The sequence below is a fragment of the Ochlerotatus camptorhynchus genome, unplaced genomic scaffold (assembly GCF_037179485.1).
Source record: "Ochlerotatus camptorhynchus isolate MF236.1 unplaced genomic scaffold, CSIRO-AGI_Acam_v1.1 ptg000043l, whole genome shotgun sequence".
NCBI classification, from domain to species: Eukaryota; Metazoa; Arthropoda; class Insecta; order Diptera; family Culicidae; genus Ochlerotatus; species Ochlerotatus camptorhynchus.
The window spans coordinates 1,376,083-1,388,859 of NW_027040534.1; the positions used below are offsets into that span (position 1 = coordinate 1,376,083).

At 41.6% G+C, this 12,777-nt stretch overlaps 1 protein-coding gene across 4 annotated transcripts in view; it reads left to right on the plus strand.

Annotated features, from left to right (window-relative positions):
- The first annotated feature begins 6,370 nt into the window (after nt 1–6,370).
- The window catches only part of Rbcn-3B (WD repeat-containing protein Rbcn-3B), a 34,487-nt gene continuing 28,080 nt past the window's right edge, over nt 6,371–12,777 (plus strand). For 2 of the 4 annotated variants that reach the window (XM_065237490.1, XM_065237499.1), the window contains exons 1-10: nt 6,371–6,873; nt 6,946–7,922; nt 7,986–8,231; nt 8,283–8,503; nt 8,565–8,784; nt 8,847–8,961; nt 11,218–11,378; nt 11,439–11,533; nt 11,587–11,653; nt 11,857–11,925. In XM_065237490.1, coding sequence (XP_065093562.1) covers nt 6,737–6,873; nt 6,946–7,922; nt 7,986–8,231; nt 8,283–8,503; nt 8,565–8,784; nt 8,847–8,961; nt 11,218–11,378; nt 11,439–11,533; nt 11,587–11,653; nt 11,857–11,925 — 2,308 coding nt within the window. In that variant the 5' untranslated portion in view covers nt 6,371–6,736. The remainder of the gene's footprint in view (nt 6,874–6,945; nt 7,923–7,985; nt 8,232–8,282; nt 8,504–8,564; nt 8,785–8,846; nt 8,962–11,217; nt 11,379–11,438; nt 11,534–11,586; nt 11,654–11,856; nt 11,926–12,777) is intronic. The other 2 variants (XM_065237508.1, XM_065237516.1) reach the window with 1 other exon arrangement.

Sequence of the window (12,777 nt, forward strand, 5' to 3'; positions counted from 1 at the left end):
TCCGTGTATCAGTGCTAGCACGATGCACTTCTTGGATAGCCAGAATAGATGGGTCATGATCCCGGACGAGAATCTCCAGGTCGCTAAGGTTGTTTTGGTATCCGTTCATGTTCCATTGGATGGCAAAGCATGAGCCGAATGGGGAGGGTGATTCTGGGTCCATATTTGACCTTGAGCACCGTTGGTCGCGTGTCGGCGATTTATTTATTGAGAGAATCGTCAGCTTGGGTAAGCACAGGAGACTGTTGCTGTGTTGATATTGTTCGCTGGGTCACCAGCTGGCTGTAGGTTGTGTCATTGGCTTGAGTGTTAGTTGGTGGTTGGCGTACATTTCGTAGTCTCTCCGATCTTCGGTAGGATGTGGTAATGGATTTCGTACTGTCGTTCTTGTTGAATGATGTGGGAGGTACGGATCCTAGCGGAGCTCCATCGGCAGAGGGGTCTAGAGCTGTTACCGCTATCGGCAGAGGTAACCGAGCCATTTCACGTAGTATTGAGGGTTTGTGCGAGTTGGTCTCTGTGCGTGATGAAGGCTTCAACGAGGGGCCCGCTGTTGGTAAGGTTGTGCCTAGTGTATTTAGTTGCAGTGCATCATAAACAGCTGCGTTGGAGAGTGCATTCGAGGGTAATTCAGATCTAGTGGGAATTCGTTGTGATCTCCTTAGGGCTGTTGTGGCAAGTATTGGGGTTTTTGTTATCGACTCATCGTGCTTCTTTTCCACGTAATGCTGAGGGGGAAGGGATCTTGCTTCCGTTTTCGACCCTTGTCCGGGCGCCAACAGAGTTTCAATAGTGTAAAGTCCCGTTATATGACCCGCCAAAGACAGAGTTGTCGGCTCTTGAGGCCTGGTTTTCATTTTAGTTAAAGATGTCTTCGTTCCCACGCTGTCCATAGGGGGATATGATTGTCCGCCGGTTCCGGTTCTTGAATGACGTCCGCACCGACGGGGCCACTGCTTCCCCACGATCCAACCGGATAAGTCGATACAAAACGTTTGTTTCGATTCCCAGAGTTTACCAACGAGTGCCGGGGGTTATCTGCCAGTTCCGGTTCTTTATTGACGTCTGCACTGACAGGGCCCCGACTGCCCGAGGCCTTATCTGGTATGGTAGGGGTGTTTGGTCGAGAGACAATGATTGGCGAGCTGGTTGTATGGTCATGGTTTTGACTAGAGTCCTCCTTAGTAGCTTCAGTTTCATCACTGTATCGAATGGGTGACGAGTCCATTGATATGAAAAAGAATGCGGCTTTTTTTGCGCTGGTGTAGGGGAGGACTGGATGGCAGTTGGGTTTATGGTTCCATCAGTGGATCCTGACTGCCCCGCATATCATCATCAGACGAGACTGTGAAGTACATGGATGCTGATGGGGAGTCAGTGATATCTTCGTGGTTTTCTTCTGAGTCTGAGATGGTCGGAGTAGAGTTATTTCCCTTGATTTGTTTGGTTACGAGGTCGATGCTATGCTATTTTCTGATTGATTTCTTTTTGGCTCCTGTATTCTGAGAGAGTTTTGTGTTTTGTTTTGAGTCCAGTTTTGGCTGATCCGGAGTTGTTTGCGTGGATTCTAGCTGATGCGGTTTTGTTGTTGCTGGGTTTTTCGGTAACTGTTGTTGCTTATCATCTCTGCTTTGTGTTTGTGCGTAAGCCGACTTCCCTGCGTTGCTCATTTACGAAGTTCCAGAAGGATTTTGGGTGTGATTTTAGCCGCCGTTGAATCCTCCTTTGATAGCGTTGAAAACAGAGACGACTTAACCGCTTATACTCGTGGTTGAGTATGACATAGTAGCATTTCAGTGGCAGTGTGCGGAGTTTAGTAAATCTTCTGAGAGCAGCCTTCTTAGTTCTTTTCAACGAGCGAAGATCTTTCGTCATCCACGGGACGCGAGAGTCGATATGGATGATCTTTTTGGAAACGTGTCTGTCAATGACATATGCCAAGACGTGAGAAAAGGTTTGTGCAGCAATGTTGACGTCTACAGGATCTAGAATATGCTCCCAATCTAGATTAGACAGCACATGGACGATACTGCAATGGTCAGCTCTACGGAAGTCATATGACACAGCGTTTGGAGTGCTGGTGAAATCATGGACAATATTATTTTCGATCACGATAACTAAAGCAGGGTGATGATGCACTACCTTGACTAAAGGTTCGGGTGCCGTGGAGAGGAAAGGAGCTGTATCACGAGCACTCACAAAGCAGAGATCCAGGGTGCGGTTGTTTTCATTCAACAGGCCATTGATTTGTGACAGAATTGCGGTACTATAACTGTCCAGGAGCTGGATGGTTCCTACGTGGAAAGATGAACGCTCGTGATCAGGACAAAAGAAACCACTATGGGTTGGAGTCCATGCAATGTCCGGTAGGTTAAAATCGCCAAGAACAATAACTTCGTCGGAAGGGCCTGCTTTGTCTGAAGCGGCCAAGACGGATCGACAATGTGCGTCAATAAGCTCCAAGTCACGGGTTCGATCTGGAGGAATGTACACTGCACAGAGAAGCAATTGACGATCACCAAGTTGAATAGCCACCCACATTTGTTCAACCCTGTTCCAGGAATCGTCCTCGATAACTTCTGCTTTCAGCTTGGAATTAACTGCGATAAGGACGCCTCCCCCAGTAGTTTTCCTACTATTATTCGTGTTTCGATCGCAGCGAAATATTTCGTAGCCAGCACCAAAGACATAGTTTGAAATGGTTCGATAATTAAGCCATGTTTCGGTCAAAACTAAAATGTCGTAGCAGTGATCCATGACGGCCAGATGATAATCTTCCACGAGGCCGTTCATACCGAGGGGCGATTCACTTGTGTATTTTCGATTCAGGCCGACGTATTGATGAACGTATTGAAGTATTTTTTATCGAATAATCGTGTATTTTGTGTAATAATGTATTTTTTTGTATTTTTTGAATATATGTATTTTTTTGTGTATTCGAAAAATAAAAGTGTATTTTTATGCATTAATGTATTGGAAATCAGTTATAAGTGTATTCTGTCATTTCAGTGTTTATGTTTACCACTCGAACCGAGGATCAAACGGATCAAACTCACAATGTTGACGTTTTGTTTGACAAATGCACAACACACGCTAACTTTAAAATACCCACTGATGAGTAGAATTTCACCCATTTTAAAGAAAAGAGGCTTAACTCATTAACTCATTAGGGACTGTTCATTAACTACGTAGACAGTTTTTTTGGTTTCCTCGCCCTCCCCCCTTATAACCCTGCGTAGACAATTGTCCAGACAAAATTTTTAAAATTTGTATAGGCCGCGGATAATTGCCACCCCCCGCCTAAATTGTCTACGTAGTTTATGAACAGCCCCTTACCTCGCTCATTACGCATTAATAAGCATCTGTTACGCATTAATGAATAATCGTTACTTATTTGTGGCTCACAACTACTCAAAATGTTTTTTTTTATTTAATAAATGATTTAAGGCACTTTTCTTAAAAATGGGCGAAATTCTACTCATTAATGCATTGTTTTGTGATTCGAGCTCGGATTAAAATACAAAATAATAAATTTACGCATTTTGTTCGAATTCAGCATTTTGATTGTACATATTTTTGATTTTTTCGTCCAAATGACGAATTATCGTGTATTTTTATTATTCGTCGAATATTTTTGTATTTTTTTCCGAATTTTGTATTTTTTTGCATTTTTTTGAGTAATGACGAGTAATGATGAATTTTTGTGTATTTTTTTCATAAACGTATTTTCGATTCATTCTCGAGAGCAGTGAATTGCCCCTCGGTTCATACCACCAACGTTCTGATAGTAAATCGTTATGTCCGACCTCCGCTGTTCGGGAACAACGGAAGGTTCAGCGTGTAGTTGCATTTGGGAGCTGGTAGATGTCACTTGACGGAGGAAGAATGTTCGAGTAGGGCCGCTGGAAACCAAGATATTTTCAGGCGATAATATATTCGTCGGTTGATCATACTTGCCAATAACAGGAATGTGGAAGACCCCTTCTCCCATCTCAAACGCAGGACCGGGACGACTGCTGGTTGCTGGCAGGAGGGGCTCGACTGCGATGAGTGGAATAGGGGCTTCCTCAGGGCGGACGGCAAGAATGCGTCCCGGAGTGCAGTTGACTGTGGTGGCTCCATGTTGCCGACTGGCAGATGTTTGAGGTGAGTTGAAGGCACTGGAATTATGATCATCATCAGGCAGTGAAAGTTCGCTAGTAAGTGTGTACTTGCCTAATATAGCAAGCTGGGAGACCCTCAATCCACATCTAAACTCAGGGCCAGGACGACTTGGATGAACGCTGGCAGCAATAGGCGCGACTGATTTAGAGGAACTGGGGACTCCCAAAATGCTTTCTACGTTGCGTCCTGGTTGAGAAGTAATTTGCCTCAATAGATTTTCAGAGGGCATCACCGAAAATTCGCTTTGGACCGGGGTCAGAATAACCTGAGTATGGGAGAACTCATCACGCAACGATATGAATTATATGTTATACAGCTATTAGAAAACAGTAAGGCTTCCGAGGTTAGTGGGTTTAGTTTGCTCACCCTTTGCATCAGGCTTGCAATTGCTCATTACAGCGTATATATGATTTAAAAATTATGGTATTAAAAAAAAACATGTCATTTGGCTAACGATGTTCATTTAACGATTTAAAATTTCCAAATAAATAGAGCTGTACATTTATCTACAACAAAAATACGGGATATAGTCCGTTCCGGTATATGATTTCCTGGGAAATGTCATACAACCCCGTAGTTTAAAAAAAAATCAATATTTTCATGCAATAAGAACACAGCGCGCATGGGTTTTTTTTTTTCTGCCTACGTTGGGAACATAATACCTAAGAGCATAATACAAGCATAGAGGTAACTCTAAGACCTCTGGGTAGCCCCGTAACGTGGGTAGATCACCTTTTCGTGGTACGTTACGGGATGTAAGATCTACCACCGAATCTTAGTCTTGACTACTTCAAACTAGGGGTACAGGATTTTTCAGTAATCAAAGGAACACATCTTAGTCCTTGTTACTTTTTATGCCTTGTTGATAGTGATAAGTCCTCGGGTTGCCTGTACCAAGGATGATCTTGAAACAAGGAAAAAATGAGTTAGTTAGTCTTCATCTATGTGATTCCTAATCTTCTATTCATTGTTCTCTAGTTTGAAGTGGTTAAGACTAGGGTTCTGATGCATGGTCATTATCGGTGTCATTGCTTATTTTTATTGCTAAGGAATCCCATTTCGACTGACAAAGGGGCGCGCCTTTGGAGGGTATTCCAACACTCCGAAGGGTATAAATAGCGGGACCTTTCATTTAGAATCGATTCCTTGAAATGAAGGCAAGAATGACAACTGTATCAACACCGAATACTTCATCATTTCTCAATAGTGATGGAGTAATACGACATGCACTAAACTAAGGACACGGGCTATACTACAATAGATCAAATTACTGGTCGCAGTAGTGTTATGTCCCGAACAAAGGTAAAAAAAAAGACCTCTGGGTCCCGAAGAAAATCATTATTATTTTTGGCTCACTCAGTACCAGAACAACGGTCCCAAGCAGTCCCAAGCTATTTCACTCACCCCTGCATGTTCTGCATGAATCCACACACCCCTGATGTTATCTGTCAAACTTTCATAGCTAATCAAAACAAACATAGTGTAGTAATAGAATTTCAACTAGAATGGGGTACGCCATAGAAGCAACAATCAATACGAAACTAACGATTTTAAATTGGCTCACCACTTTAGTAGCCTATTGGTCCCAAGCAAACGATTAACGTACCCTATTCTAGTTGAAATTCTATTACTACACTATGTTTGTTTTGATTCGCTATGAAAGTTTGACAGATAACATCAGGAGTGTGTGGATTCATGCAGAACATGCAGGGGTGAGTGAAATAGCTTGGGACTGCTTGGGACCGTTGTTCTGGTACTGAGTGAGCCAAAAATAATAATGATTTTCTTCGGGACCCAGTGGTCTTAGAGTTACCTCTATGATAGAAGTACTTGGGACCAATAGGCTACTCAAAGCAGTGAATCAATTTAAAATCGTTAGTTTCCACCCCCTGGTATTAGCGTAACTTTCAATCTATTCAGATTTCAATGGGGGTATTCACTATGCGTATCGTAAACATATACACTATCGCAAAAATACCAGGGACCATTGGAGTGTAATGGAAGTTTATGCATTTACGAGGATGTATACGTTTACGATGCGCTCTGTGAATACCCCTAATATCTTTTCAGTGCAGATTGTGCAGATTAATGGAACTGTGTTTTTCTACGATGCTGCATGGGCCCCGCTGGAAGTTGTTTACATTCCTCATCGCCTGTGAATTCAACCCTGGCAAGTTATTTAGCTGTCAAAATTGAAAAATCTTATCAGTGCTCCGATTGAAAATTTTACACTTTCTGATTACTTCGCAAATTTCCGCAGATTCTACGTCTTGTAGATGTAAAAAATAGTTTACTTTTTAAGTGATCTACCGTGCGAGCTAATGGTGATGAATTGCTGGTAATAAATATCCATAGTAGGGCGTAAAATCGTAAAGCAAATAATCGATCGATAACCAGCACAGCAAAGTCGTCATTCCGTCGTCGTCCCATATCTCAAGGAGAAAGAAGAACGAAAACAAAAATGATTCGTTGAGCAAAAGTTACGTGTTTTTGAGAATAATTTTGTAGATTCAACATTATTTGGAACGTTGTTGATTGTTGACTACGCAAGCGATTTGTGAGGGTAATCATCATGCTCAGTACGAATTTGATGGTTCCGGTTGTGCTGTGGGGCCCCAATACGCCAACCCACTGTGTTTCGAGTGTGTTTTTGTCACGAGACCAGAAAATCCTTGCTACTGGTTGTTACGATGGGCAGATTTGTTTGTGGTGAGTATTTATTTTGTGATTCTTTTATGGTATGAGTTGATTGGGGAGTACTTTTTGTATTACTTTTTTCAGGCAAGTTAATCCGGATACGCTACAAATGACTCCTCGCTGTTTACTGGTGGGTCATACGGCACCAGTTTTGTGCTTGACTCGAGCATCCATCATACAAGATAATAACTTTTTGGTAAGCTCGTCGGAAAACGGAGAAATGTGCACCTGGGATCTGGTCGATGGTAAGTGTACCGAGAGTATCAAAATGGCCCAGGTTCATACGAACATCCAGGCTTATCACCAGGCAAACTGCGACGATATTCGATTATTTTGCAATGGATATTACGCGGAAATCATGGTGATGGATCCGTTCAGTCTGGAAGTGCTATTTTCCCTAAGTTCCAAGGTTAATCCGGATTGGATTTCTGCCTTGCATGTTTTGAGACCGTCTAAGCGTAAGGATGATGTTGTGTTGGCAATCACCACTACGGGGACCGTCAAGGTTTGGACGTTGATTGGAAATGAAAATAAGTACTCCGAACCGATCTACGAAAATGAATCGAAGCAGATCCGTTGTCTCAATGCCATCACGATGAACTGCTGTTCGCAAAATCAACGCACAGTACTGATCGTTTGTGCAAAATATTGGCAAATTTACGATGCTGGAGATTTTACTGTTCTGTGCAGTGTGATCTCGCCATCGGGAGAACGTTGGATGGGAGGTGATTTCCTGGCAAATGATCGCGTTATATTGTGGTCAGACGAAGGAAAGGGATACATGTATCGATTGCCAGCGAATAGCATTCCCGATAATAAGGATTTCCATGGACCATCCATTGGGAAGGATTCCCCCTTCCTGTATTGCGTGTTGTCGCAAACAGGCGAGAAACCCCTGTCCTGTCCTCCGACTATGAAATTGGTCACGTCGAATCGGGGCGGAAAAACGCAAAAGTATCTCCTGAGAGGTGATTCCGAAGGGTTCATAAATATTTGGGCCGTACCGGATATTACTATGGAGCAGATTAAAGTAATTCAGATTGAGAAGAGACTGCCTGCAAGTAAGTACCTGTTGCTATGTAAGCAGATTTCATAAAATATATTTTCCTTAATGCGAATCACAGCTCTTGAATCGACCATCTGTACCAGTTTGGAAGAGGCGTGGAACAAAATGAATCCACTACCGGTGGGCATTCTGGATCAGCTTTACCGCAATAGCAGTGAACCGATGATCAAATTAACGGCCAGCATCTATCTACCCTTGCAAAGCCGTCTGGTCGTAGGTCGGGAAGATGGCAGTATTATTATCGTTCCGGCTACGCAAACCGTCATGCTTCATCTGTTATATGGTCACCATCAGGAATTAAGCGGTAGGGTCTTAGTCTAAACATTAACTTTGACTTACATAATTTTTTTTCCAGATTGGCCCCGGCACCAGATCCTGAATGGGCATAGTGGCCGCGTAAATTGCCTCCTGTGTCCATCTTTGGCGCATCCACGTTATGATAAGTCTCATCTGGTTTCCGGGGGTGTCGATTTCGCCGTTTGCTTATGGGACCTTTACAGTGGCCAGTTGCTTCATCGGTTCTGTGTCCATGCCGGGGAAATCACCCAACTTCTGGTGCCACCACCGACCTGCAGTGTAAATATTCCACTTCTAACTTCGACTAGATGGTCATGTATTGGTATCGATTTCATTGCAGCCAAGAATCCTGAAATGCATTTGCTCGGTCGCCTCGGACCATTCGGTAACGTTGCTGAGCCTGCAAGAGAGGAAATGCGTCACACTGGCAAGTCGCCACCTGTTTCCGGTCGTTTCTATCAAATGGCGTCCTTTGGATGATTTCTTGATTGTAGGATGCTCAGATGGGACCGTGTACGTGTGGCAGATGGAAACTGGTCACCTGGACAGAGTCCTACATGGTACTCTTGAGGACTAGTTGTTTCTTGTTGTTTTTTGTTAATAACATAATTTTAAATTTTAGGAATCATCGCCGAAGAAGTCATGAATGCATGTGACGAGAATGTAGGAGAAACTGGAAGCAGTAGCGGCTCTACATCGGAATTGGGCCTCTCAAATCCCGCGGTTCACTTTTTCAGGTGAGTTGATATTTAAAAAAAAAACCTTCATTCGACAAGTCAAGCAATATTCCTGTTTCTGATATCAAAATGAGCTTCTGTGAGAATTCAGACAGGGTGTCTGCTACATACCTACCTGAAAAACCAGGAAAACCAGAAATCCAGAGGGAATTTTATTTTTCCTTGAAAAACCTTGAGTTCTCAGGGCCTCTTACTAAGGACGAAAAATGCATTTTATAAAAATAGATAGTAATTCAACAACTAAAAGAGGTAGCAACTTAATTGCTTCTGCAAATTATGTGCCATTAAAAATTCTAAAAGTGCCTAGAATAATCATTGTTAAAAAAGTTAATTTAACAAGCCTTACTTTTCATAGCTCACCCTAAGCCATATATTGAAACCAGTATAAAACCATAAAATCCGGAGAACTTCAAGATTAGGGCGTAATTGCTTTTGTAGGTTGGTTGGTTGGTTGTCTTTATTAAGGAGATTTTCAGCCAGATTGCTTTTGTAACCAAACCGGTCAATCGCCGATTTCTCGCGAATTAAAGCTCAATCTAAAAAACTGACACAACAAACAGGTACCTAGAGGAATGATTCCTCCATCATTTGGTATAGTTTATTTGCAAGCTTTTATTCGCGAGAAATCGGTGATTTACGTGTTTGTTTACAAAAGCAATTACGCCAAAATCTCAAAGTTCTCCGGAAATGTTAGATATAAAACATAATTGTTTCATAAAAAATGCGGTTAAAAAATAATCCTACTACTTTGTTAAGACTTTCGGATCCGCAAAGTTTTTTTTTTTTTAAACACTGAGGGTTGTCAAATACACGAATTAATTAAATGGAGGAAAGCAGGACAAGATGGCCACCATAACGAAATTTGAATAAAATTCCAATCAAAATCAGAAAAGCTTACATAAGCTCAAGAATTGTCATATAATCCCATGCTTGAAGAACAATTATACAAAATTGTTAACCTTAAAAAAAAATCCCAGCCAAAGCTTTAAATTTTCTGGCAATTATTTCTACTGAAGTGGCATGATGGTCGCCCTATGGGGCAATTGGAATGCCTAACGGAGCTCTGCGAGAAAGCTAGAAAAATTGCTCTGGGCATGTCTACAAAGTCTTGATAACTCCTGGATCTGATGTCTTGGAGAAATTTGACCAGTGTAGGAAGTCCATCGGGACATGTTCTAGAACCTAGAACCAGGTCATAATACAGACCGGCATGAACATATGTCTTGTAACTGTGAAGCTTAGTAAATCAAGAAGCGAATTATGTTACTGAAGAATTTAATAAATATTTCATTTTTGAATAATATTCAAAGAAATGAAAATGTTAAATACGAGAACATTGATAGCGATAATGTCAAATGTTATAAGAGCGAGGTAAATGTTTATGGAATAATTTTAAATCAAATAGCTATGAAATGTGAAAATGTTTTTTACCAGGTCACCAGAAAGTTTATTGATTATCGCATAATTGAGAGCTTTAAATGCCTGTACCATTTTTGCATTAGTTTAATTTGGTGACAATTACAATCATACTCTTATGCCCAGGGAAGTCAAGACATTTTCCATCCCGAAAAATTCCTAGACCGAACCGGGAATCGAACCCAGTCACCTTCCGCATGGTCTTGCTTTGTAGCTGCGCCTTTAACGACTGAGCTAAGGGAACCGGTACATCATCTATTTTTTATTGGTTCTGCCTTGACGTGATTTTTTTTGTTGGGTTCGTCTGATTAGTTTTTCGGTTGTTTTTGTGTGATCGGATTTTATTAGATTCGTGCGTGACAATTTAATCTGATTCAACTCGTTTTTTAAATGTTTTGTTCATGCATAGCTGCTATATTCACAATGGTGGAGGGTTCTGTAGACCATGATTTAGACTTGTAGAATGCTATGAAACCTCTATAAAGCTTGCAATGTTACTTAGCCCTTAGGTAGTACTTTGTGTTCAGCTCTCACATTCCCTTTTGTTATCCGCTATGATCTCAATCGAGCGTGCGGTTGGAGCGATGAGCCAGACTTTTGTTCACGCGAATGGGACACACACGTTAGTTCAGGCAGTGGGCTTGACTCTTGGTAGACTCGAGTGAATGACCGAGATTGGTGATGAAAGTGACAGCCAAGCAAAAATTAAAGTGATATGGAAGAAAATTTAATCATTCCTAATTTTTTATGTTTGTTATTTTTTTTTTCTTAAAAATAAATTCTTCAACTCATTATAAGCGTAAAATTTCAAGTGGTATTTTTCCTTCTCTAACCCAACAGAGGCCTCCGTCATCGCAATTTCAACGCCATTCGTCACGCCACGCAGCGTGGTATTCATCAACTGCAGCAGCTGCATGCACATAACAATCAGCACGGCGACTTCCTGATGAAGAACCGAAGCAGCCCATTAATAATTCAGGGTTTGCGGACCAACCCGAAAGGTATCCAGCACTGGTTAATATGGGGTTGGACATTTCGTAAAACGTTAACCTTCTTTCCAGATGCCGAGAGTCACATTTTATTCTTTGACATTGAAGGACTGATATTTGAGCTACATGCCGAAGAGTACGCTGCTATGAGTCCAAGTACTTTGGAGGTAATCATTGCTGTTTTTACTGTGACCTCATATAATTGAAATTAAATTAACAGGCTGAAGGTTTACTTATTCCGATCGGCACCGAAACACATTCATCAGAGGCTGGGAAAAAGATTTCAGGTGAGTTCAATTTTATTAACTTTCATAACAACAAATCAGCATTTCCCCGGTAAATAACAAATACGACCTAACATTCTTCTGGTAGTAATCAAAGCATTTTTGGACATATTTCCTTTCTTCATTTTTCTATGCTGTCACTAAACCAAATCTACTTTTGACACAAAAAAAAAAACCTTTGATGCCAACCTACACATTGGATTTAGATTTTCTTGGTCGCGTGAAGAATAAAGCTGGTGACATGGAAAAAATTCTGAAAGAGAAAGATAAACACGGTTTGTTATAATACTACCCATATTTGATTAGATATTTGTATACAACGTTGTAGTTTACATCTGCTAGTACCTATAGAATGCCATTAGTAGTTAGAAGTTAGAATGCATGTGATACTACTGCCATGTTATATTGATGACGTTATTCAGCTAGCTGCACCGTTAATCTGCATTTATTTATTAGTACCTATCATATTTTTGTTGTTCAGTGTACACTGAACAAAGCTTCCATGTTGCAAGAATCGTATACGAAAATAACCTTTCCTTACACTCTAATACCTTTTACAGCCCACTCATAACTGTCTCGCGTTCCATAGGGAACTGCGTAAGCGTGGAACACTTATGGATATATCTAAAGATACTAGAATATACAAAGAGATGTCCTGTTCCGAGTAGAATTTAAATTTATCTGTCAGTGTAATTCCATTCGAGCACAGACCTGACAAACCTAAAAAAATTACTGTTATTGGAGAAGTTTTTCGCCGGTACCGACGGTGTAGTGGTAAGCGTGACTGCTTTCTCACCCCAATGGGTCTGGGTTCAATCCCAACCGAGGTCGGTGGGATTTTTCTAAGGCATAAAAAAAATTCCTGGTCACGTCTTCCTTCGGAAGGGAAGGTTAGGCCTTTGGTCACGGCCCCATGTGTGTAATGAGTGCGATATCCTACGCAGGTGTGGAAGCTGCCTTCCTGCACATTCGATTGCCGTCAATGGATGACAATCGATGTCCGTCGGTGATTGGCACCAAGGGGGGGAGGTGGCTGTCAAATACGAACAATCGTCGCCTACCTCGCATAACTGGTTCCAAACGTAAACAAGCCATAAGAAACCTACAGTGCCTTGTCGTAGCTTTGA